Source organism: Mustela lutreola, chromosome 1, assembly GCF_030435805.1.
Source record: "Mustela lutreola isolate mMusLut2 chromosome 1, mMusLut2.pri, whole genome shotgun sequence".
Taxonomy (NCBI): domain Eukaryota; kingdom Metazoa; phylum Chordata; class Mammalia; order Carnivora; family Mustelidae; genus Mustela; species Mustela lutreola.
The window spans coordinates 91,339,862-91,362,961 of record NC_081290.1 but is presented as its reverse complement, the minus strand read 5'-3'; the positions used below and the strand labels follow the sequence as shown (position 1 = coordinate 91,362,961).

Sequence of the window (23,100 nt, the reverse complement as noted above, 5' to 3'; positions counted from 1 at the left end):
TGAAAACAAACTTCTGTTGCCTTGAGATTAATAGGGCTGGCTATTAAACCACTGACAACAGAAGCACTTAGAATAACCAGCAATGCTCTGGTTTTCAGCATTTTATAAAGAGCAACATCTTCATTTGTAAAACCACAGAAGTAATGCATTCTCTTTTAAAACCAACAACTCAGTATTCTTTCTTTTTAGTTGGGAACCAACACGAATTACAAGACCTTTTTTTTGTAGGCGGGACTTAAAAACAATCACCAAGAATTGATTTTTCTGTTTTCTTACTATAACATGGCCATGTCTTTTACAACATATTTTATAACATTCATATGTACGTATGGATCTCTGAATTCAGAAAATTCAATGTCTTTAAAGATTATGGTAGTGGGAAATTGACAGTCTCAGCAAAGATAAGTGAACTATGGGGGCCTAAACCTGCAATTTTATTACTTTTAGTCGAGGCAGGTGATGTTATGTTGGCTATTTAGGATATAGGTGTGGTAATCTCTACATAGTATCAACTATAATTCATTTTCATTCACATATCTACATGTAACATGTGAAATTTTTCCCTTTAAAATTAATTTCACATCCATTAGCATTTAATATCTTTCATGTTTATAAGACAAAATTCAAGGCACATGGTAAATAATGCACTGCCAAATGACACTTGTCTTCTTTCATGCCTTTTGATCTCACATGCTTCCCACTGCGCAATCTCTGGACATTGTGAAGGGAAATAGAGTGAAACCATGTGACCAAGCTTGCTGGGTTCCGACTTCCATAAACCTCTGTCTTCTTTAAAATTAAATGAAGAATGCAGGTATCAGTATAAATCTATAGGAGTCTGGCTCCTTTTAGGAACAAATATTTGAGCCTAGTATGAATAACCTTATTGGAAAGTGAACATGGAAGCCTCCTAGGAATGAATACCCAAGGGAAGGGAATTTATTGTGTAGAGATATAAGAATTCTGAATGGTTTTTTTCTACCAGGAAGTAACTGGGCTCTGAGCTGACACTTCAAGTGTGACGCCAGAATGTCACACCAACCTGAAGGTCCTGGATCTAAAAGCTACATAAATTTCTGATCATCTTCCTAAGAAAGGTGAGAGCTTGGCTAAAGACACTGAGGAGCTGGTGACCTTGGTGGTCTCTGCCTCACAAAACTAAAGTATAGGGAAATGAGTTGTAAAAGGGCTGCTAAAATCCAGGTGCCAAGACTGAGTGCTGGCTAATGACCTGGTTGCAGATTTCATCCAGGGTGCAGGAAGGAATAAGATCTTCCTTAGAAAGACATGTATGGGTGGAGAACCAACAGAATCTGGTCTCACAGGGATACCCAATTTGCACTGAGTTGATGCCACAGCTGTAACAAGGAGAGAGACATTCCAAGATAACCACAGTTTTTGAGATGAGGCTACAAACCAATGATTCCATTCAACAGCAAGGCATTTTTAAGAACTGACCAAAATTTTGGTGAGAAAGACTCACAATACTAGTGTCCGGCACTCTACGTTGGACAACACCATGGACTATATAATAAGGAGGTAGGGAAACAAGGAGCTCTCCCACCAGAGAACACTCACAGAGTTGCCATGAATGCAATGACAATGACAGAGGCAGAAAGCTGTGCCTTAGCTCCCTTGTCAGTAGGGAGTACCCAGCAGCCATAGGAAACATGGCTCCTGGGCAGACAGAGTGCTATACATTCTTCAGATTTAACGACCTGCAGAGAAGCATGTCTATGAAGATAAGGAACAGAGGAAAACATGTAGAAAGTTCATGCTCTCATAATTATCACATGGTTCTAGAAAAACTCTAGAAATGTAAATGAATGTGGGAATGTTTTAGGCTGAGTATATGCTTTATTGAGCACCAAAAAGTAAAAACACAGATGTGTTATGAATATAATGACTGTAAGTTGCTTTGAACGAGTTTGCAGTATTTTTCAACATCAGTCAATTCACATTGGAATCAAAGTGAAAATATAAAGAATCTGGAAAAGTCCTTCAGAATATTTTTTTCCTTCTTAAACATTCCAACATTCATACCTGAGGGGCAAAATGATATATACATATGTTAAAGCCCTTAGTTACACTAGAGCTTCCTAAATAATGTTGAGCTCACATTCAGTAATAACTCAGAGAAACAAAAACAGAGAGAAAAAAAAAAACTCATCATCTGTAAACACAGATAAAATAAAAGTTCTTCTTTACAAAATCTGTGGAAGGAAACCAACCAGAACATTCTCTGTTTGGGACCTCCACGCCCCTCTCAGCCTCATATAAATGCATAAAGTCATGCATACCACTTCCTACACAGAAGATGCTGTGTTTCTTATAAAATTCCAAAGTAGGCAAGTAGTTTTGTTTCTCAATCCCCTTCCACAAAGGCTCATTTGGAGGCAAAATAAAGTTTTATTTCCCATGTTTACAGATGATAAAACTGAGTTTTTGTTTTGTTTCTTTGTGCTATTCCTCTGAGTTATTCTTGAATGTGTATCAGTATTTAGGAAAAGCTAAGGTATAACTAAGAGCTTTAATATATTTATATATATATTTTCCCCTAAGCTAAGAAATACAATATATTTCAACTAATAAAGAGCTTTACTAAGAGCATTTATTGGCACCACTTACCGTCGTTCACACAGTTGCAAAATCCACACTGATACCTCCTTCCTCCTTCAATGAACTGCATAAATGGGCACATGTAGGCTTTGCACCTGTTGCATCTGACTGGTCCATTCTCTCCATGATTTACCAAATAAAGGGGAGTCTATGAGAAGCAAGTAAAATGATGAGATAGGTGGGTATAAGATTTCAAGGTACTTCAGAAATACTGTGCAATAATTGTAATTTGGAAAGTCTTCTAATGGCATTCATTAAGGAACTCAACTCTTGGTGTTAGTCAGGAGTGTAAAGATGACTCTCTTGCTACCTTCTGAATTCAAAGAAATACCCAAACAAAGAATTTTTATCTCATTAATAAGGACACAAGTATATATGTATATTTTTGTATATGTCCATATATAGATTTATTTGTATGTGAAGACAGAGAGGAAAATATAACAATGCCAATAATATTTAATAAAGCACATGTTAAAAATGTCCTGGACACCTTATATCACATATTTTGCTAAGTTTGTAATATTATTGGTAAAAAATAAAGGAAGTGTGGGGCGCCTGGGTGGCTCAGTTGGTTAAGTGACTGCCTTCAGCTCAGGTCATGATCATGGAGTCCTGGGATCGAGTTTTGCATGGGGCTCCATGCTCAGCAGGAAGTCTGTTTCTCCCTCTGACCCTCTCCTTCTCGTGCTCTCTCTCTCTCTCTCTCTCTCCCCCTCATTCTCTCTCAAATAAATAAATAAAATCTTAAAAAAAAAAAAAAAGAGTGAATTGAGTCTCATTTTAAAAGCTCTAGTCTGGATAGAGCTCTAGTTTGTTTAGATAGTCCCATCAAAAAATACAAAATGTTTCTTCAAAAATGCAACTCTATGAAGAAATATACAATAATGTTCACTTTTCTGCCTTTTCTCGTTCTTTATCCTATGACAAGATGTACTCTCAAAGTCACTGGTCATGCTTTGCCAGAACTGAAAAAATAAATGTTTCAATTGCTTCTTCCTCATAAACATATACAGAAACCATTTTATAGCTTGAAATTGAAAAAGCTCAGCATTAGTCTGCCTTGTTTCTCAATTCTTTTGGCTTTCAGAATAAAACCACAAAGATTCTTCTTGCTTATATAAATCTCCCTTAAAGATAACATTTCTAGAAAAGCTTGAGAATTACAGCGTTTGGCATATTAACAAAGTTTTTCTTTAAAAAAAAGGATGTAAATGAACCAGACTGCTTTTTAATGGAGACCTGCAGAGGAGGAAGGCGGCGGATGAGCCAGGGTCAGAAGGCCATTTTCTACTCAACTTAGAAAACTGAGATTTACTGTTTGTCCCTGTCCAGATGTTCAGTGTGAAAACTAATGCACACTGAGGTTTCAGAAATGAGTTGTGAGGTCTCACAGCAGAAAAAATAAGAACAACAACAGGTTTGGTATAGGAACACCGGGGTGGCTCAGTTGGTGAAGGGTCTGCCTTTGGATCAGGTCATGATCCTTGGACCCTGGGATCTAGCCCCGTCAGGCTCTCTGCTCCTCTGGGAGCCTGCTTCTCCCTCACCTGCTCCTGCTTGTGTTCTCTCTCTCTCTCTGTCAAATAAGTAAGATCTTAAAAACAGAAACCAGGTCTAGTATAATGTATAAAAGAATCGGGAAACGTTAAAAAAAAAAAATTTCAGGACTACTCCCTACCATTTCTGCACTGCCCTCTCCCTTACACTGTCCTCTCCCTGTCCTCTTGCCTCAAGGATGCCAGAAAATGAATTGGATTTCTCATATAGGGTCTCTTCTGATTCCTAACATAGGCATAGCTTTGGTGCCCCACTGGTAGGATTGCGACAGGGATTAAATGAGAGATTCATGTGTGGTACCGAGCCCTGTGCCTGGCACAAAATTATTGAATAAAAGGTAATGGTTGCTGTCATACCTATACAGAACCACCTTTCCTCTCTCAAAATCACTGAGCTCAGGAGAGAGTATATTTTAATGACAGAGTTATAGTTTGAGGTTATAGTTATAGGCTTGAGTTTCTAAAGGCATTTGTTTATATAAACATTTTGATTAGCTGACTCGTTTCCATAAACTACCACTGTTAAAATGATCTAGAAGGAAGGAAATCTACCTTCCAGGAAATTCTGATATAATCCAATGGATATAATCTAATGGTTAAAGCTGAGAGCCACAGAAGATTTTAAAAACCCTCCCGACAAGTTTGACTTAAATGTACACATACTGAAATATGGACACATACAATACTTCTTAATACGAACTGTGTGTTTGAGAGGCAAAAAATGACAAGTGACTGATTGTCCTCTTTAGCTGGTAATAATAATAATTAATCTGAAGGGACAAAAGGAAAGCAAACAAAAAGATGCATGTCCCAATCAGAAATTCTCAGGACGGAGAATGGAGAATTAGAGTAAGAAGTGAAAGATAACAAAAATGTAATAATGAGATGGCTTTTTCTAGATCAAAACTCCAATTATCTATCATGCTTTTGTTGTTCTGTTCTACAGCTTTACCCTGAGATCAGAAGATGCTTTCAAGAATTAAACCAGGAATAAAGTCTTCAATTTGTCTGCACTCCAGCCAACTTTACTATTCTCATCCTTTTGAGAGTTCAAAGACTAGAATCAATTCCCTGGGAGACTTTAGAAATATGATGCCATTATTTTCCAGACAAAGCAGAGGTAATAGGAGGAAAATTAACCTTATTTTTACTGATATGACTTACCCAAAGGCAGACCCAGCCTAAAATTACCATGAAACTGTCGGCAACTAACACCTGAGCATTCCAGTCCTGGCAGATTCAAACTTGCAGAACCAAAAATGGATGTGTAGTAATAAACTGGACTCCAATAGTGACTGTATCTAGGCCGTTAAATACATTTTTTTCTATTTTCAGTCTTTTCGAAACTGGATGATGGATAGGTAAGTAAGGTCTTCAGACAATTGAGGTGACAGTAAAGAATGTTAAAAGCTTTTTAACTGTTTACATTTCTTTTGGGGCAACAGGACAAGGGTTTCTAAATTACACTGCCTTATTTCATCTCTCTCAGGCCATGCTGAAAACTATCCGAGAATTTCTTTGCTCTCTCCAGATGTCTGCTTATCTGCTCTACAGTAGTCTGCATGAGCTCATAAATAGCTAATCTCACTTTCCTTCTGAGTTCAACTTTAGTGTATACAGCTTTTTTAAAAAAATCAAATTACTTCCCCCCAAACTCCAAGTTTGTTTTTCTCACCAAGTATATTATATATTTACTTCACTAACATTTTTCAGATTTTATAATTTTGTTTATAAATGTGCTTTAATCTTTTTGCCTCTAGTATATTCCTGCCTGCTCTTTCTTTTCTGTTCTTCTCTTAAACGAAAAAAGTGAAGGGTGGAGAGACTGGCTCTAAAAGCTTCATCTGGCTATTCTTGGTTCTGGTCCTGTGTGGCATGAGTTTATACAACATAGAAGTGATGGGGAAGCTAAGCAAGGAAGAGGAAGGATAATATTTGAATCTTTTACTTGTAGTTTTGAATTACCGGGGGTATACTTGTCCTTTATTGGTACTAATTTTAATTAAGATGCTTTAACTGAATGAAATATCTCTCTTTTTTTGTGCATGTATAATACCATGCTCAACACAGGTCCACAGGAAAGAATATAACTCACTGAGAAATGAGGTGCAGTGTTAAAATGATATCAGTGATTTAAAAACAAAACAAAAAACTTCTGGGTTATTTTCCCAAGTAAAAGGAGTAGACAACAAGATGTATCAATCAATAACTCCTTCATACTATTACTACAATTTTTAAAATTTTCTTATATCAATATATTATCAGTTTTCCAAGTATTCCTGCCATTCTCTCAGGTAACTGTAACATCTGTACAATAGGTGCTGAGTATATATTATGCGCCTTGGTGGGGCATTCAGTCTGTCAGGATAGAAAAGACATTAAATAAACAGGCATGCAAATATGCAATTAAAAGAGTAAGGCAGGAATAGAAGGAAAAGATATATGATAATCATTAATAAAAGTTCTCTTTAGCATAAAAGGCAATTGGATTGTATCCCCAAAGCAAAAATAGATACTCAAAGAAAATGAAGTACAATGTAGATAGATCCCTAGTGAAGAACTGTTATGATTGTAGCGTGTGTGCTTTGTTTTGGCATCTGTATAACTAAGAAAAGTTTGAATACACAGGTCTTGCTAGATAGTCTCTCTTTTAAATTAAAGATGAGTATCAGAAAGCACCTCAATATTAAAAGTTGATTATAACCAAACCACCACAACTGAAGAAAATATGACAGTGTTTTTGTACACAGATCCAGTAGATGGCACTGTGCAACTAAAAATTAGAACTATATAATTTACTCAGCAGGTAATAATTATGTCACATTCATTTTCTGTAACTCTACTAACATTTAACTAAACTTATGCCAGCTATTACTGTAACGAAATTAAGAAACCTATACTTTGCTTGAAAAAAATTAATGGTTAAAAATATCCTGGATGTGCTTCCTCCTCTCTCTCTCTCTCTCTGCCTACTTGTGATCTCTGTCAAATAAATAAATAAAATCTTTAAAAAAAAAAAAAAAAAAAAAAGGGCGCCTGGGTGGCTCAGTGGGTTAAGCCGCTGCCTTCGGCTCAGGTCATGATCTCAGGGTCCTGGGATGGAGTCCAGCATCGGGCTCTCTGCTCAGGAGGAAGCCTGCTACCTCCTCTCTCTCTCTCTCTCTCTCTCTGCCTGCCTCTCTGCCTACTTGTGATCTCTCTCTGTCAAATAAATAAATGAAATCTTTAAAAAAATATATCCTGGATGAAACAAAAATTAAACAACATGAAATACAGGCTACTTTAAGCATAAATTTAGAAATTACAGAATTTGGGGTGTCTGCGTGGCTCAAAGCCTCTGCCTTCAGCTTGGGTCATGATCCCAGGGTCCTGGGACCAAGCCCCACATAGGGCTCTTTGCTCTGCAGGGAGCCTGCTTACCCCACCTCCCGCCCTGCCCCCCCCCCGCCTGCCTCTTTGCCTACTTGTGATCTCTATCTGTCAAATAAATAAATACAATCTTAAAAAAAAAAATTACAGAATTTGTCAAAATTACTGAATATGATAGCCAAGAAAAAGTTACTCTAAATTTCTAATCCCTACCAATTTTCCCTTGACGTGGGAAAATATGTAACCCTAAAGTGCAGCTGGCAACATAAAGATGACCTGGTAAGAGGGGCCAGAGTCCACTTGCTACTTGCCACATTCGCATCAAAGGCCAAAATAACAAAGCAAAGTCAGTGAAGCTTGCCTCATGGTGCTCAGCAGTACACTGTGATGGACAAATTCTTTCTTTTTCTTTTTTTTTTAAATTTAAACTTTTATTTATTTGAGAGAGAGAGAGAGAGGGAGAGTGCACACATCTGAGTGTGGCCGTGGAAGGGAGAAGGAAAGAGAGATTCCTAAGCAGATTCCTCACTAAGCATGGCCAACTTGGCCAACTTGGGGCTCAATCTCCTGACCATGAGATCACGACCTGAGCTGAAACCAAGTGTTGGACACTTAATCAACTGCACTATCCAAGCTCCCCAAGAAATTATTTTCCAAAGCAAACATCCACCTTCCTGTTAGAACATCAAATCACAAATTGTGGTGTGGATGAAGGGAGGAACAGGACAGAGAGGCCAAATCCAAGACTTCAGGAACACCTTGACTTAGGAAGGTTACACTGGCCCATATCCAGGATATTGCTGGGTGAAAACTGTCTCACATTGCCCCATACCTGCCTCCTTATTTTTCAGCATCAGAATTCTATATAAGATTTCTAGAAGTTCTAATACACGCACACAAATTCTGTAACTACCTACTTTCCCCGGTCTTTCAATATTTGTTTACTAATTTTGAAAAAAAAAAAAAAAGTATTTTCCTTTTAAAAATAGAATTCTCCTCCCTTTTTTCTCCCTTTATATACTTCAATAGAAAGGTCAAATTAAGTAATCAGTCTCCTGGGCTAGACAGTTGTCCCAACATGACCAACAGTCTATTTCACTTAGTGCCTGAAGGAAATACCTGAGCTAAATAGTTACAGGAAAGGGGAGAGGAAATTTTTGCTTATGTGGGTCCTAAATCAGATCAAAAGTTTCAATGTAAGATGATCTGTGGAAATGTAACAAACACGGTCCTCCAGCTTGATAAAGGGTCATATTCTACATCAATTATATTCTCTTATAAATCACTAATAAATAGGTATCTCTAGCAGCAATAGTTTCATACTGTCAAATGCATTTTGTCATGCAGCTACTTCTTGGGATTGGAGTACTGCTCATTTTTTTTTTTTTTTGGCTCTATATCAAAAAGAGGTCAGTTGATAACTTGGATTAATTGGGGGGATGTAAGTAGAAGCACAGAAATGGTATATGAAAAGATAATCCAGAACCTGTGATGAACAACTACCCTTTAAAAATGTTAAACATTCAGACTATTAGGCATGCTGGAAAGCAAGCAGGGCTAGATTCCAGAGGATTATGCCCAGAAGTTAGAATGAAAAAGAGAGTCTGTATCAAGTGCACTTGTTAAAGACATTTCCATAGGAAAGAGAAATAAGAAGCAGCTTGTATGTGTTTTCTATCTTTAGCCTTGCCATATATGACATTCAGTCAGCCTCCATGGAAAGAAAGGGAACAGGGCAATAGGCTACTTACTGTACACAGATTTTCTAAACAGCAGTAGTGTTGTGTTTGACTTTTTAAAATAACAAAAATAGCATGAAAGAATATTTTTGAATGCCTTTAAAAAATGTTTTATGCATCTTTTGAAAAGAAACAGAACCTGTTAATAAAAACATTCAATGCATTGTAATAATTCTAAGCATATACTTATACTTTCTAAGGATGTTTTTAGTTGATCTTTGTACATCTAAACCTTTGTGTTTTCATATTCCCAGAAAAGCATCCTCTTGTTAGAGTACACTTCAAAGATTATTTTCAGCTTTTTTCTCTTCAACATCATTGGTACCCTATTTATTCTTACAGCTGGCTTAGAGCTTACATTGGATTTGAAGATCTTTTTCATTTGGGTGTGGGTTTTTTTTTTTTTTTTCCATGGGGGGGTGTTTTTGTATCATTTTATACATTCAGCCCAGAAAATTCTGAAAAATGTTACTGATTCTAACATATAGTAAGATCATAACTATTACCTAGTATTATTTGTAGTTTAAAATGCTTTTAAATACATGAAAATACCATTTTGATGTTGAGATACTAACAAACTTGGGAGTGGGAATTATCATCCATGGGTTCAGAAAGAATGGAAGGTCAGTGATGAAAAGTGACTTTTCCAGTAAAACTGCAGGTTGCCTCTTGAATTCTTCATTTACTCCACCTATTGGCCTCCTCTGCACTATAGGTACCAAAACTCCTTTGCAGATTGCTCCTATAGAAAAGCCTATGATTTCAATGAAAGGCATCATTATTCATGGCCTATGATTTGAACCAAGCCCTCACTGCTCCCTGATAACTATTAAATGTCTCCTGTCATCTCTCTTCCTCTCTCTATAGGAGCTATAGCGAGCTCCTCCAAATAAGCTCTCTTTCCATTTCCTTAGCAGATCATTTTGTCTTCCTGTTCAAAACTAGACGACCTCAGAGAGGAACTCTTTGACTTTCTTCCACTAATTTGCTAGCATCTACTTAATATTTTCCTTTCTCTCCCTCTCCTATCACAAGGGAAGGCGTGTCTCTTTAACCACTGATTTGGCAGAGACCTTGTCTAAACTGGAAGCAAGTCTCAAACTGGCCCCTGAGGACTGGCTTTGACATGTCAGCTGTATGTTCCCTTATTATCTTGTGACTGACAACAGTCACCATTCTGGTTTACTTTTCAGTATCACTAGTAGATTCTCATATCCATGACTCACAAGTCTAACATGTTTATTGTTGTATTTCCTAGAGCACAATGTCTGAGAGAGTGGGCAGTCAACAGTTTTTGAATGAATGAACGAAATATCTATCAGGTACTCACAAATACACTACCGTAATCTCATGGCCGCTCATGATAGGTGCTGAAGCAAAAGGCACTAATGAAAGAGGAAATCACTTATGGTCAACAGGGTGGGGTGGTCAATAAAAGCTATTTTCAAGGAAGAGATGAGCAATTATGAGGAGTTATATTTTCATGGACTGACAGAAAAAAAATTCTAATCAGTAAGAATAGTGTAACACAGGAGAAAAAGCTTAGGTATGTTGGTAGCTAGTAGGCAAGCAGCCTAAATCAGCTGATAAGAAGGGAGATAAAGAAGAAAACTGGACTGGTGGTGAGCCTTCAAAGCCAGGTACGTCCCAAATGGCCACGTTTAACACACACACAAACACACAACCACACACACCTCAAATCAGTTGTTATACTACATGGTAACAATTCTGACAGAAGATAGTTAAGAGATTTCGCCATTCAGTAAATAAATGATGTCTTTAGAAAAACAGTACATTTGGCATAGGTTTTGAAACCTACTTCTAAATTAGTGAATTCTAACATGTTTTACAATTAATCTGAGAGATTTCTAGAATTTGTTTCATCTCCTATATTTTATCCAGTTCATAAAACTCTAAAAAATAAACTCAAAAGATGTTTGAATATTTTAGTTCTAATTTTTAAAGTAAATTTTTTAGGGTGGGGGAAAGAGTGAGAGGGTGAGACAGAAAATACCAAGCAGGCTCCACGCCCAGCACACAGCCCAATGTGGAGCTCAGTCTTAAGACCCTGAGATCACGACTTGAACCAAAATGAAGAGCTAGACACTTAAATGAGCCATCCAGGCGTCCAAAAGTAAATTTCTAACTTAAAAAAAAAAAAAAACCTCACGGGATGCCTGGGTGGCTCAGTCAGTTAAGCATCTGTCTTTGGCTCAGGTCATGATCACTGGGATCCTGAGATTGAGTCCCATGTCAGGCTCCTCACTCAGCAGGGAGCCTGCTTCTCCCTCTGCCCCTCCCCCTGCATGTTCTCTCTCCCTCTCTCAAGCACACACACTCGTGCTCTCTCTCAAATAAATAAATCTTTTAAAAAAATTAACTCCTTATTACCATATGTAAACTTTAGGTTCACCACTGATCCCCAAGGCCTTCATTACAGAATAAATTCTCAAAAAATAGTTGTTTCATGACTGACAAGGAGGGAGAGACAGAAGAAAAAAACTGGTTCGAAAGAAGTCTGAATAACAACAAAATAAAAAATGAAGGGAGTCATGTTTAAACTTGAGGATATGTGCCAGTATTTCTATCACAAAAGATTACGTCTGGTTGTGATAAACCCTAATATGCTAAGTTCATCCCAAAATATGCACAAATAGGAGACTATTTTCCTGCAATGGCCAAATGTGTCTTAAAGCAAACACAGCTGTAACCCTTCTACCCATGGCCTCTAATGCCAGAAGGGCTTTTTAGTGGAAAGGTCAAGTTAGACCATATGCTAAAGTCTAAAGAAGGGCTCCCTCTGGTTAGAGGGCATCCACAGTTTCAAAAGAGAAAATAAGTATCAGAGAAGAGCCCGTCATAATACCAGTTTTCCTGAACGGCAGTCCTAGTTCATGACTAGATTATAAATGGTAGGTAATGGTTCTAGACCAAAAAAGGTCAGTTTAGACTGGGCATGCTGACGCAGTCTTTCAAGGTACAGGTACACGTGCAAAGATGAGCATCACTTTACTTGCTGGAACAGATACTGGAAACTTGTGAGTAAGACACTTCTTCTGAGGGGAGAAATTCTAGAGTTGAGAGATATTTTCCCACATTTCTTTTAAACCTTGACCTATTATAGTTTATCTTTTATCCCTAAGGGAGAATTATATTTTGTTGTCTAATTATAGGCCACTTGCAGAAGACATATTTGCTCTAAGAATGCACAGAGAATGAAAATATATTTTAGACTTAAAAGCCCTATGAATTGTTTTTTTCTTCCATAACAAAATAATTGGCAGTTTTCTGTTCCTCAAAGGAAAGTTGTAAAATACTACACTTTAAAGACGAAAGTGTTAAAAATAAGAAGCCTAGAGGCACACTCCCTTTGTCTCTCTGGCAGAATTGTAAGTTAACCAGAGTCTTCGCTCCATTTATCTCACTTCTTTATATGGCCATGAAAACACCCTCAAAACATTTTCCTCTATGCATGAGTCAATTCTTCCTTTCTTTATTTTTCTTTAATTCAAGTTATTTAACATACAGTGTGGTATTGGTTTCAGGAGTAGAATTTGTGATTGATCATGTACATTCAACATCCAGTGCTCATCCCAATGAGTGCTCTCCTTAATACCCACCACCCATTTAACCCATCCACCCACCAATCTCCCTCCAGTAACCCTCAGTTTGTTCTCCATAGTTAAGAGCCTCTTACAGTATGCCTCCCTCTCTGTTTTTATCTCATTTTATTTTTCCTTCCCTTCCCCATGTTCATCTATTTTGTTTCTTAAATTCCACATATGAGTGAAGTCATGTATTTATCTTTCTCTGACTGACCTATTTCACTTAGCATAATACATTCTCATGTTGTTGCAAATGGCAAGATTTCATTCTTTTTGATCACCTGAGTTTCATTATATGAAATTTCATTTCATATCTCATTGTACATATATATATACCTCATCTTTATCCATTCATCAATCAACATTTGGGCTCTTTCCATAATCTGGATATTATTGATATCAAACATATGCCCCTTCAAATCAAATACCTAGTAGTGCAATTGCTGAGTCCTAGGGTAGTTGTATTTTTAACTTTTCTTTGACAAAGCAGGAAAGAATATCCAATGGGAAAAATGTCTCAAGAAATGGTGTTGGGAAAACTGGATGGTGACATGCAGAAGAATGAAACTGGGTCATTTTTTACACCATACACAAAAGTACATTCAAAAATGGATAAAAGACCTAAATATAAGACAGGACACCATCAAAATCCTGGTGAAGAGCACAGACAGCAACCTCTTTGACCTTGGCCACAGCAACTTCTTGTTAGATATGTCTTCTGACATATGTCTTCTGACATATCTAACAAGGGAAACAAAAGCAAAAATGAACTATTGGGACCTCATCAAGGTAAAAAGCTTCTGCAAAAAGAAGGAAACAACCAACAAAACCAAAAGGCAGCTGATGGAGTGGAAGAAGATATTTGCAAATGATGTATCAGATAAAGGGTTGGCATCCAAAATCTATAAAGAACTGATCAAACTCAACACCCCCCCCCAAAAAAAACAAATAATCCACTGAAGAAATGGGTAGAAGATATGAACACTTTTCCAAAGACATCCAGATGAATAACAGACACATGAAAAGAGATTCAACATCACTCAGCATCAGGGAAATACAAATCAAAACTACAGTGAGATACCATCTCATACCTATCAGAATGGCTAAAATTAACATCACAGGAAAAAATAGATAGTGGCGAGGCATGGAGAAAGGGGAACTCCCTTACACCACTGATGGGAATGCAAGCTGGAGTAGTCATTCTGGAAAACAGTATGGAGGTTCCTCAAAAAGTTTTTCATTTCCAAAGAAGACAGACAGATGGCCAACAGACATGTGAAAAGATGCTCAACATCACTCATCATTAGGGAACATAAGTCAAAACCACAATAAGATAACCACCTCACACCTGTCCGAAGGGCTAAAATCAGCTACACGAGAAACAACAGATGCTGGTGAGGATGTGGAGAAAAGGGAACCCTTTTGCACTGTCAGTGGGAATGCAAACTGGTATAGCCACTCTGGAAAACAGAATGGAGGTTTCTCAAAAAGTTTAAAAAAAAAAAAAAAAAAGATTCAAGCCTTCATTTAACTGACACCTTCCATCAGGCTGATTGGACTATCCTACTTAATCTGAAACCTGCCATCTACCGCTCTTCCCAGGCAGCCTTCATCTCCCTAACACTGCTCTGTTTTCTCCTTCTTCCACATATTACCTCATTTACTCAGTCTGAGGTCTATTGTCTTGTCTCTCACCATTAAAATGTAAGCTCCAAGAGGGCAGGCAGAGATCTTTATCTGTTTTGTTCACTGACATATCTGAGGTACCAAGAAAGAACAGTAAGTGGCACATTTTGAGTGAACAATAAATATCTGATGAATTAAATCCTTATTGGAATAAGTTAGAATGAATGAATGAATGAATGAATGAATAAATATTCATTCATCCAGTCCAATCTGCTGTCAATGTAAATATTTCTTAGGTACCCCACATATAAGTGTTCCTGGAGACTGTCCTGCTCCTTGTAGGACCTTTCTCCTTGGAGAACTTATCATTTTTAAGACAGTGGCACTGAAGTCTCCAAGGAACACAGAAGACCTCATCAGTGACTGGAAAATGAAGCAATGAAACAATGCTGTAAGTGGAATGTTTCTCCCATGTGACAATAACCAGCCCCCTCTTCAACTCAGAAAGAGTGTCTAGACAGCTCGCCCACCAGTACCCACTGCCGCTCCTCTAGGAAACTGGTCTCCTTGGACATCTTCCAACACCCTCCAGGAAGCCAAGGCTCTGTGTGTGTATGTGGCTTTTAAAATATATATTTATCTTTTAATTGTGATAAAATATATATGACATAATTCACATTTTAAAATGTACAGTTCAGTGACATTAAGCACCTTCATTAAGCACAACATTAAGCATCTTCACACTGTTGTGCAAACATCACCACCATCCATCTAAAGAACTCCTTTTATTTTGCAAAACTGAAATCCTGTACCACTTCCTAAACCACTTCCATGAGATATGGCAAATCACCAATTGTGAGTTAACTTGATTTGGGCAAATAGCCAAAAGCCATTTGGCGGAAAGACTTGAAAATAGGGTTAAAAAAAAAAGTTGAAAAAGATTTTCACTTAAAAATGCATGTGACCAATTCAAAAGCATCTGGAGGAAAAAATACATCTATATACTTATTATACCATCATTAATAAACTGCAGGGAGAGGAAACATGGCTTGATTTATCATATAAACAAAAAAATTGATGAATATGAGCTAATATGCATTTTCTATCACTTTAAGGAGAAATGTAAAAAAAAAAAAAAAGGAGAAATGTAGACAAAATTATGTTTGGAGTATTTAGATAAGACTTTTTCAAAATTTTTAAAACTATACCAGAAAGGGAGTATGGTACATAGTAAACCAAAGAAACTTAGATCTCATTCCCATGTTCAAATACTTCAATTTACCTCAGTAGTTCAGTTTCGGATTAAGAAAAGTGACTTCTGGTGGATGAGCTCCATGATAGCTATACACACCAGATTTTACAATTTTGGCTCTTCTGTTTTACCTGCATTTTGCAGAAATATTTTTCCTGAAAGTCAATGATGCTCTTATTTTCCCAAACAATGAATAACATTTTAAAGATTTTAATCTTCTCTTTACATGTCTCAGATATCCCCCCTCTTTCCACTCTCTCATAAATATATACACACACCAACACAGTATATATCTTCATATTTACAGTGAGATAATTTTGAAAGCAACAAACATTTGGGGTGGGGGGTGTGGATAAAACTGAAACCTAAGCTAAACTTAGGAAGAATTTAATTGTCCTGGAAATCCTTTAGGCAACTGTTATCCTAGTCAGCACAGGTGTTTTTGTTTGCCAGCAATACTAAAAGCAAGGATAATTTCCAGTAAGTATACAAATGGTGATTTTTCATAACATATGTGTAAGAAAGAAAATATTTTCTTTGATATAGAACACGGAAATGCAAGTAAATGTCAGATGCCTGGATAGAGAGGACACCAAAATGCCCGTCCAGCTTTACCTTGGTTTCTAGATGGTCATTTCCTCTTTTATTTACTTTGTAATTCATTCAGCTACAAAAACAACATTTACACACAAAGTAGATGCTCAATAAATGTTAAAGCATATAGATCTCTATTCTGAAACTTTCATCAAACTATTTGTTTCCAAAATTCTAAATTACTTCCACATATAAATGATTCTGAGTAATGAAAATATTGTATTAAATATTTATTCAGTACAAAAATGTTCCAGGGACTGTTTTAGGTCTTGAGAGTGCAATAGTAAGGAAAAATCAGATGGGATCCCTACTCTCATGGAACTTAACTGGAAGAAAGACATCCAACAAGTACACAAATAAAAAACTGCAAATTGTGACACATGATACGAGAGGAGCTACAAGGAGTTTAAACGTGGGATATCCTGGGAGGCTCCCCTGAGGAGGTGACTTCGAAATGAAATCTAAAAGTTGAATAGAAATTAATTAGGCTAAAAAGACAGGATAGTGTGTGAGAGATTAAGGGGAAATTATTCCAGCAAAGGTCCATGAAGAAGCTTATGAAAAACCAAAAGCTATAACTGTTTATGCAACTACTTGAACAATACAGATAGAAAATTATGATATACTACCAAAAAACAGGTACCATGTAACATTTCTTTTTAAAAACGTAAATGAGCAGCTAACTCTTTCCACTTACATATGAATATAAATGTGAAGGTTATGTCAATTTCCTCCTTCTTAGGTAAGATGTACAGCTAGAATCACTGAAGGTATATGATAACATTCCTCTTAAATGTATACATTTCAAGTAAACTTAAGTTACTATAGTTCATATTTCTCCTCGTTGTATACAGCACATTCTCCAAATCAATGATTGCTGAGTTAAAGTTTTCCATGGAGGAATTTAACACTGTATTTGTGTTTATTTGTATTTTGTATTTTTTAATTTGTATTTTGCAAATAATCATACTAATAATGACAAAGATGATAACAAGAGTAACTATCATTCCTTATATCAGCTTACTATTTTTAAGCAGATATCAGGTAACTAGAGTTATCATAATTTTTTTTAAGAAATGAGGCCCTAAAAGTTAAGTACTTTCAAGGTCCCACTACCAGAAGTGGCGCAGTTAATCTGTACACCCAACTGCATCTGACTCCAAAACATTTGCTTGCTTTACTCATAATTATGCCCAACTCCTGACAAAGAATCACTTCAAAAATCACTTGTGCTTCAGAGAAACTTGGGTGTCATATTCAGACATGAAAGGTTTGCACGTTTTCTTTTCCCTCTCCTTCCCTACTGCTCTCCTTCCTTTCTTCTCAAAATAGGATTTTGTTTAAAAAAATTTTTTTGGCTTTTTATCAGTGGGATGCCTAGTAAACTTTTAAATATAAAATTTTAAATTTTTTGTTCTCTCATACTTGATCACTAAGATGATATCAACTGCATAAATTATAAGCCCTTGTATTATCTAAATATCCATAAATCTGGAGTAAAGTTAGAACCATGAACCAAAGCATAGTGTATTTTCACTGATTCTAAAATCTCATCAATTTTAAGAGATATAAGAACTTCCAACTGAACAGGACACAATGCCAAGAAGTCACGGTTAATAAGAGATATTCCTAGGGGCGCCTGGGTGGCTCAGGGGGTTAAGCCTCTGCCTTCGGCTCGGGTCATGATCTCAGAGTCCTGGGATCGAGCCCCATATCAGGCTCTCTGCTCAGTGGGAAGCCTGCCTCCCCCTCTCTCTCTGCCTGCCTGCTTACTTGTGATCTCTCTCTCTCTGTCAAATAAAGAAACAAAATCTTTAAAAAAAAAAAAAAAAGATATTCCTATTTCAGAAACGTCCAAAATGTGAGAAAATGTGGGCCTTAGAATTGATGAAAATGGTAGCAAGAGGCTCTAAAATATTTCCTCTCCAGGGTGGGTATTGTATGTCCAGTGAGACTGGTCCTGGGTCCCACGTTATGGATGCCACACACTCAGTCACCAGGCATGGAAAGTCATAAAACTCACAGTCCCTGAAAATTAAATCAAAGCAGAATATTTTCTTCTTTATTCTTATTTCTCTGGAAGGTATTCTCCATTCAGTAAAAAATGAAGATTTCCGTGAATAATTTCGTGATTGAGAAATAAGCTTGGTGCATTTATCGTCTACACTGTAAGTTAAAATAGAATTCTAATAACCTTTGCCCTGACAAATGTGACTCCCCCTGTATGTCTGCTGTAACCCCATTCTAAAAAGGGACAACATTCTGTTCTTCAGCTGCCAAACTTTTTCATAGCACTATATAAACAGTGACCAAAATTGTTAAGGGGTAAGATTCAATTTCTAAAGTAATTTTATAAATCAAAGTATTTTAAATGTTATATTCATAGTTCTATTTCTATTTGAGTACATGTATTTTATTTTTCCAAGTTTTTATGTTAATACCCTCTAAAATATTGCATTAAAGCAGACAACCTCAGATTATAATGCACATATTAAAAATAGATCAGGCTCTTGAAGCTTTCATTTCAGAATAACTTAAGTTATAAGTATTCTTAAAGTTTTTTAAAGGACACAATATTGTCATAATCGATTCCATTTCAGGACACGTTTTTCACTAAAGCTGGCTATAATTGGGCCAATTTTACCTATGTAAAATACAATTTATATATATAAAAGTATATATATATATATCATATATATAAAATACAATTTATAAATTTTTACAATTTATCTATGTAAAAAATGCATAGTCTTACAATCTTCATGTGCTTTTTAAATGAATAATATACTCCAGATTTCTTTTATTAAAAATATGATATAGACAAAACCACTTTGGGATGGGTTGTGTAATTTGTTCACAAGAATTTCTAATAACATATAGGATGTATGATAAATTCATGGTAATCCACGCTGAACACACAATAGAGTGGACAAGAAGGGTAGACACTAGCGGCTTTCTAGACCTACAGGACATCAGAGCCAGACTGCTCCTTCTTGGGAATAAAGGCCCAAGGTCACAATACAAGCCACAGCAGAGACCTAAAGTCATTTCCTGGCTTCAAACCCAGTGTTCCACCATTTGGTTACTTTGGAGAAAATAGCCATTTTTTATTGGTTCCTGAAATATTGTTATTATGATCAAAATTTCTTCCTACTTGTTTCACTGTTCTGCTCTTCATGATGAAATATAACCTCCTTAATATATGATTGAATACACTGAAATGCGTATTCATTAGTATGTGCTAGAATACATCTACAATCTCTCAAACGATTTTTTTCGTTACAGAGTTTGCTAGAGGGGTGAATGGGTTTAGAAGGGAAATCTGCAGTCACTCAAAAGTACAAAATAAAATAGGATAGCCAAAGTAAGATTAAAGACTTTACATTAAGTGACATATTTGCCAACAAGGAACTTAATAATTAAGACATACTGTGCGAGGGGCACCTGGATGGCTCAGGTGGTTAAACGTCTGCCTTAGGCTCAGGTCACAATCCTAGGTTCCCTCTCCCTCTGACCAACACCACCCCCAACTGCTCACGCTTGCTTACTCTCTCAAATAAATAAACTCTTAAAAAAAAAAAAAAAAAGACTTAATGTGCTAGAAAAATATTAATTTAGAAGCCTAAATATCTAAAATTCAATCACTGTTCTGTAGTTTGGTTTATCTCTGTCTTCTAAACCTCTATCCAACCCCGAGAGTGCATTTCTTCAACTGGGACCTTTAGGGCATGCCCAGCCCAAGGCCGGATTTTGGATGGTCTTTGCCTTTAAGGAATAGTAAGCTGTAGCTTAAAGTCACAAGACTTCAAGAAAAGAGGTTAAGACAGACACTTCAAGATAACTCTCCAGCTTAAAGGAGCAAGAAGCCCATTGCTTAAACTATTGCCAGCAAGAAAAAGCTATTCTATGTGTTTAATGAAATAAAACCTCAAACAAGATCATTAAAGGCAGATGTAGCCAAAGAAGCTAGATTTTGAAATTTCAAGTTCTAGCAGCATTTCTCCCAGCTCTACAACTTAATAGCCTCAGAACTTGTATAGCTTCTACATCTACAAAACTGGGATAAAACCTACTTCACAAGCTGCTATGTGAAAGATAACATACAGACATAATACTAGAGTAAGACCATTTTTCCCCGTGATGCATTAAGCCACAGTGTAAACTCCGCTGAGACTGTCAATTCACACCAGCAAGACTGGTTGAAAAGTCAGATGCATGACGACCAAGCAATCACTCCTGTAGTTGATACATATAAAATCCACCCATGACATAATGTGTTCGTATTGGGTTTGACCTCTGACCGTCTTTTCCTTTTTTCTTAACCCCCTTTGTCAGTTTTTTGACATCCATTCCTTTTTCTCTCCAATGGCTTCTTCCTATCTACTCAATCTATCAGAATATGACTCCTCAATAAGAAAAAATAATTTAAACAGTTTTTAATAATAGGACAAGCTTCTTCAAGTCATAAGTAGGATAAAACTTACCTGAACCCTAAACTCCATAGAACGAAGATGTCCCCATCAGAGTTTTTTCCACACTGCCCCAAAAATTAACTGGGTACTTGCAAATTTTCTGTAAGTCATAGACACAAGTAATTGGTCTTGTTTTTTCCCCCATATCCCTAAAGTTCACCTTAGTTCCTAGCACAGAGTAATTAGGGGATTATAAATCAAGTGAATTGTAAAGGGTTGAAAAAAATTTTATCTGCACTACATTAATTCAAAAAGAAAGGAAATTACTTTGACTATTATATCCATTTATAATCTAAAAAAATATAAACAGATATTTCTGAATCTAGTCACAGATGCAGGAAAAGCTTCTGCCATCTGGTTTATAGGTGAAATAACTTAATGTCAAGTATAATCAGATGTATGCACTTGTCAAAAATATAAAGATTTCCTATTTTGAAGAAAATGCAAAATTAAATATAATCTTTAATCCTTTTGCATTGGAAGTCTATTTCATGTCTGCCTTCGTTCTTAAAATACAGCATCAAAAAAAAAAATCACAAATTACTCAACAGAAGAGCTTACAAGATAACCAATTACTTCTTCTGAATAAATTCCTCATAGTTAACTTCACTGAATGTGGCAATGGGTTTCACTTGAAACACACACACACAAAATTAAAATTTACAGTAAGGAACATCAAATCTTAAACAATGATGACATATATATGCCCTTGGAAATAGCATACAACTCCAAAGCAAATAAATGCTCGCAGGGCACATTCTCTAATCATAACTGCTTGGATTAGGTTTATTTTTTATAGGCCGTTGCTAACACAATGGCATGCTTTAAAAGGTTCTGTCAAAGAGAACCAACTAAAAAAAACCAACTGTATTAAATCCTTTTAAAAAATCCTGCCTCATCCAGCTCACCACCACAGGGTAGCAGTGACAGTCCCCAGGGCCAGTGGCTCACCTCACTGAGGCCCAGTTAATCCCCAAAGAGGAGACAAGTCTTCTGAGAGCACAACCTTTAGGAACTTCTTCCTGATGCTTTAACATCTCTTTCATATTTCTTATTTTTTTTTACCTGTAAGCTTATTTCAACAAATAAAAATAAATGTATTTTTTTCTTTTTAAGATTTTTATTTATTTATTTATTTGACAGAGATCACAAGTAGGCAGAGAGGCAGGCAGAGAGAAAAAGAAACAGGCTCCTGGCTGAGCAGAGAGCTTGATATGGGGCTTGATCCCAGGACCCTGGAATCATGACCTGAGCCGAAGGCAGAGGCTTTACCCCACTGAGCCACCCAGGCACCCCAAAAGTAAATGCATTTCTTTAACCAGAGAATATCTCCATCCAACTCAGAAGACACTGCTACATAAGAGACACTCATCCTTCTTAAATATAGTATATTCACTAAATATCATACAATTTCATTTGTCAATTATACCTCTCTCTCTCTCTCTATACACACACACACACACACACACACACACACACATTATTCTCTCTATATATATGAGAAATAAAATATATGTGTATATTATATTCAGGGTAATCCTGTTCTTAAAGGTCTAAGGAAAAAGGAAGAGCTTCTTCTGTAGAGAGAGCTGTTATAGGAAAAAACAGTACTGTCAAAATACATTTACCAGCGTGCAGAGTCTCTTGCAATATGATAAGAATAAAGGACAAGGGGTGATGGAGAGGAGAAGGGAGTTGAGGAAAATTGGAAGGGGAGGTGAACCATGAAAGACTATGGACTCTGAAAAACAATCTGAGGGTTTTGAAGAGGCGGGGGGGGTGGGGTGGGAGGTTGGGGAAACCAGGTGATGGGTATTAGAGAGGGCACAGATTGCAAGGAGCACTGCGTGTGGTGCAAAAACAATGAATACTGTTACGCTGAAAAGAAATAAAAAATTAAAAAAAAAAAAAGAATAAAGAATGTTATTTTCTCAAGTAGAGCTTCTCCCTAAGTCAGATTCCAAAAATAAGTCACCACTCTGAACTCACACATTTATTACTTTGGGAAGCACAAAGACTAAAATGCATCCTAAGTTTTCACCAAAGGGGGAAAAACTTGCTGGTTGGGAGATGGTGTTTGGTTAGATTAAACAACTTTGTTAAATAGAAAACATACACATTTAGTCTGTGTATGAAATGTATAAATGCATAGAGGGGGTGGGGGTGGGCTTGAACTAACATCTGAAAGCTTTTCTCAATATTTTTATTTTCAGGAACATGTTACCGAAAAATTTCACTGTTAATAGTAAGTGGTGATAACAAGAAGGT

General features: G+C 36.6%; 1 protein-coding gene across 4 annotated transcripts in view; it reads right to left on the bottom strand.

Annotated features, from left to right (window-relative positions):
• The window catches only part of SEC24D (SEC24 homolog D, COPII coat complex component), a 106,437-nt gene that overhangs the window by 43,544 nt on the left and 39,793 nt on the right, over window positions 1-23,100 (bottom strand). For all 4 annotated transcript variants that reach the window (XM_059169604.1, XM_059169593.1, XM_059169612.1 and 1 more), the window contains exon 9: window positions 2,629-2,767. In XM_059169604.1, coding sequence (XP_059025587.1) covers window positions 2,629-2,767 — 139 coding nt within the window. The remainder of the gene's footprint in view (window positions 1-2,628; window positions 2,768-23,100) is intronic.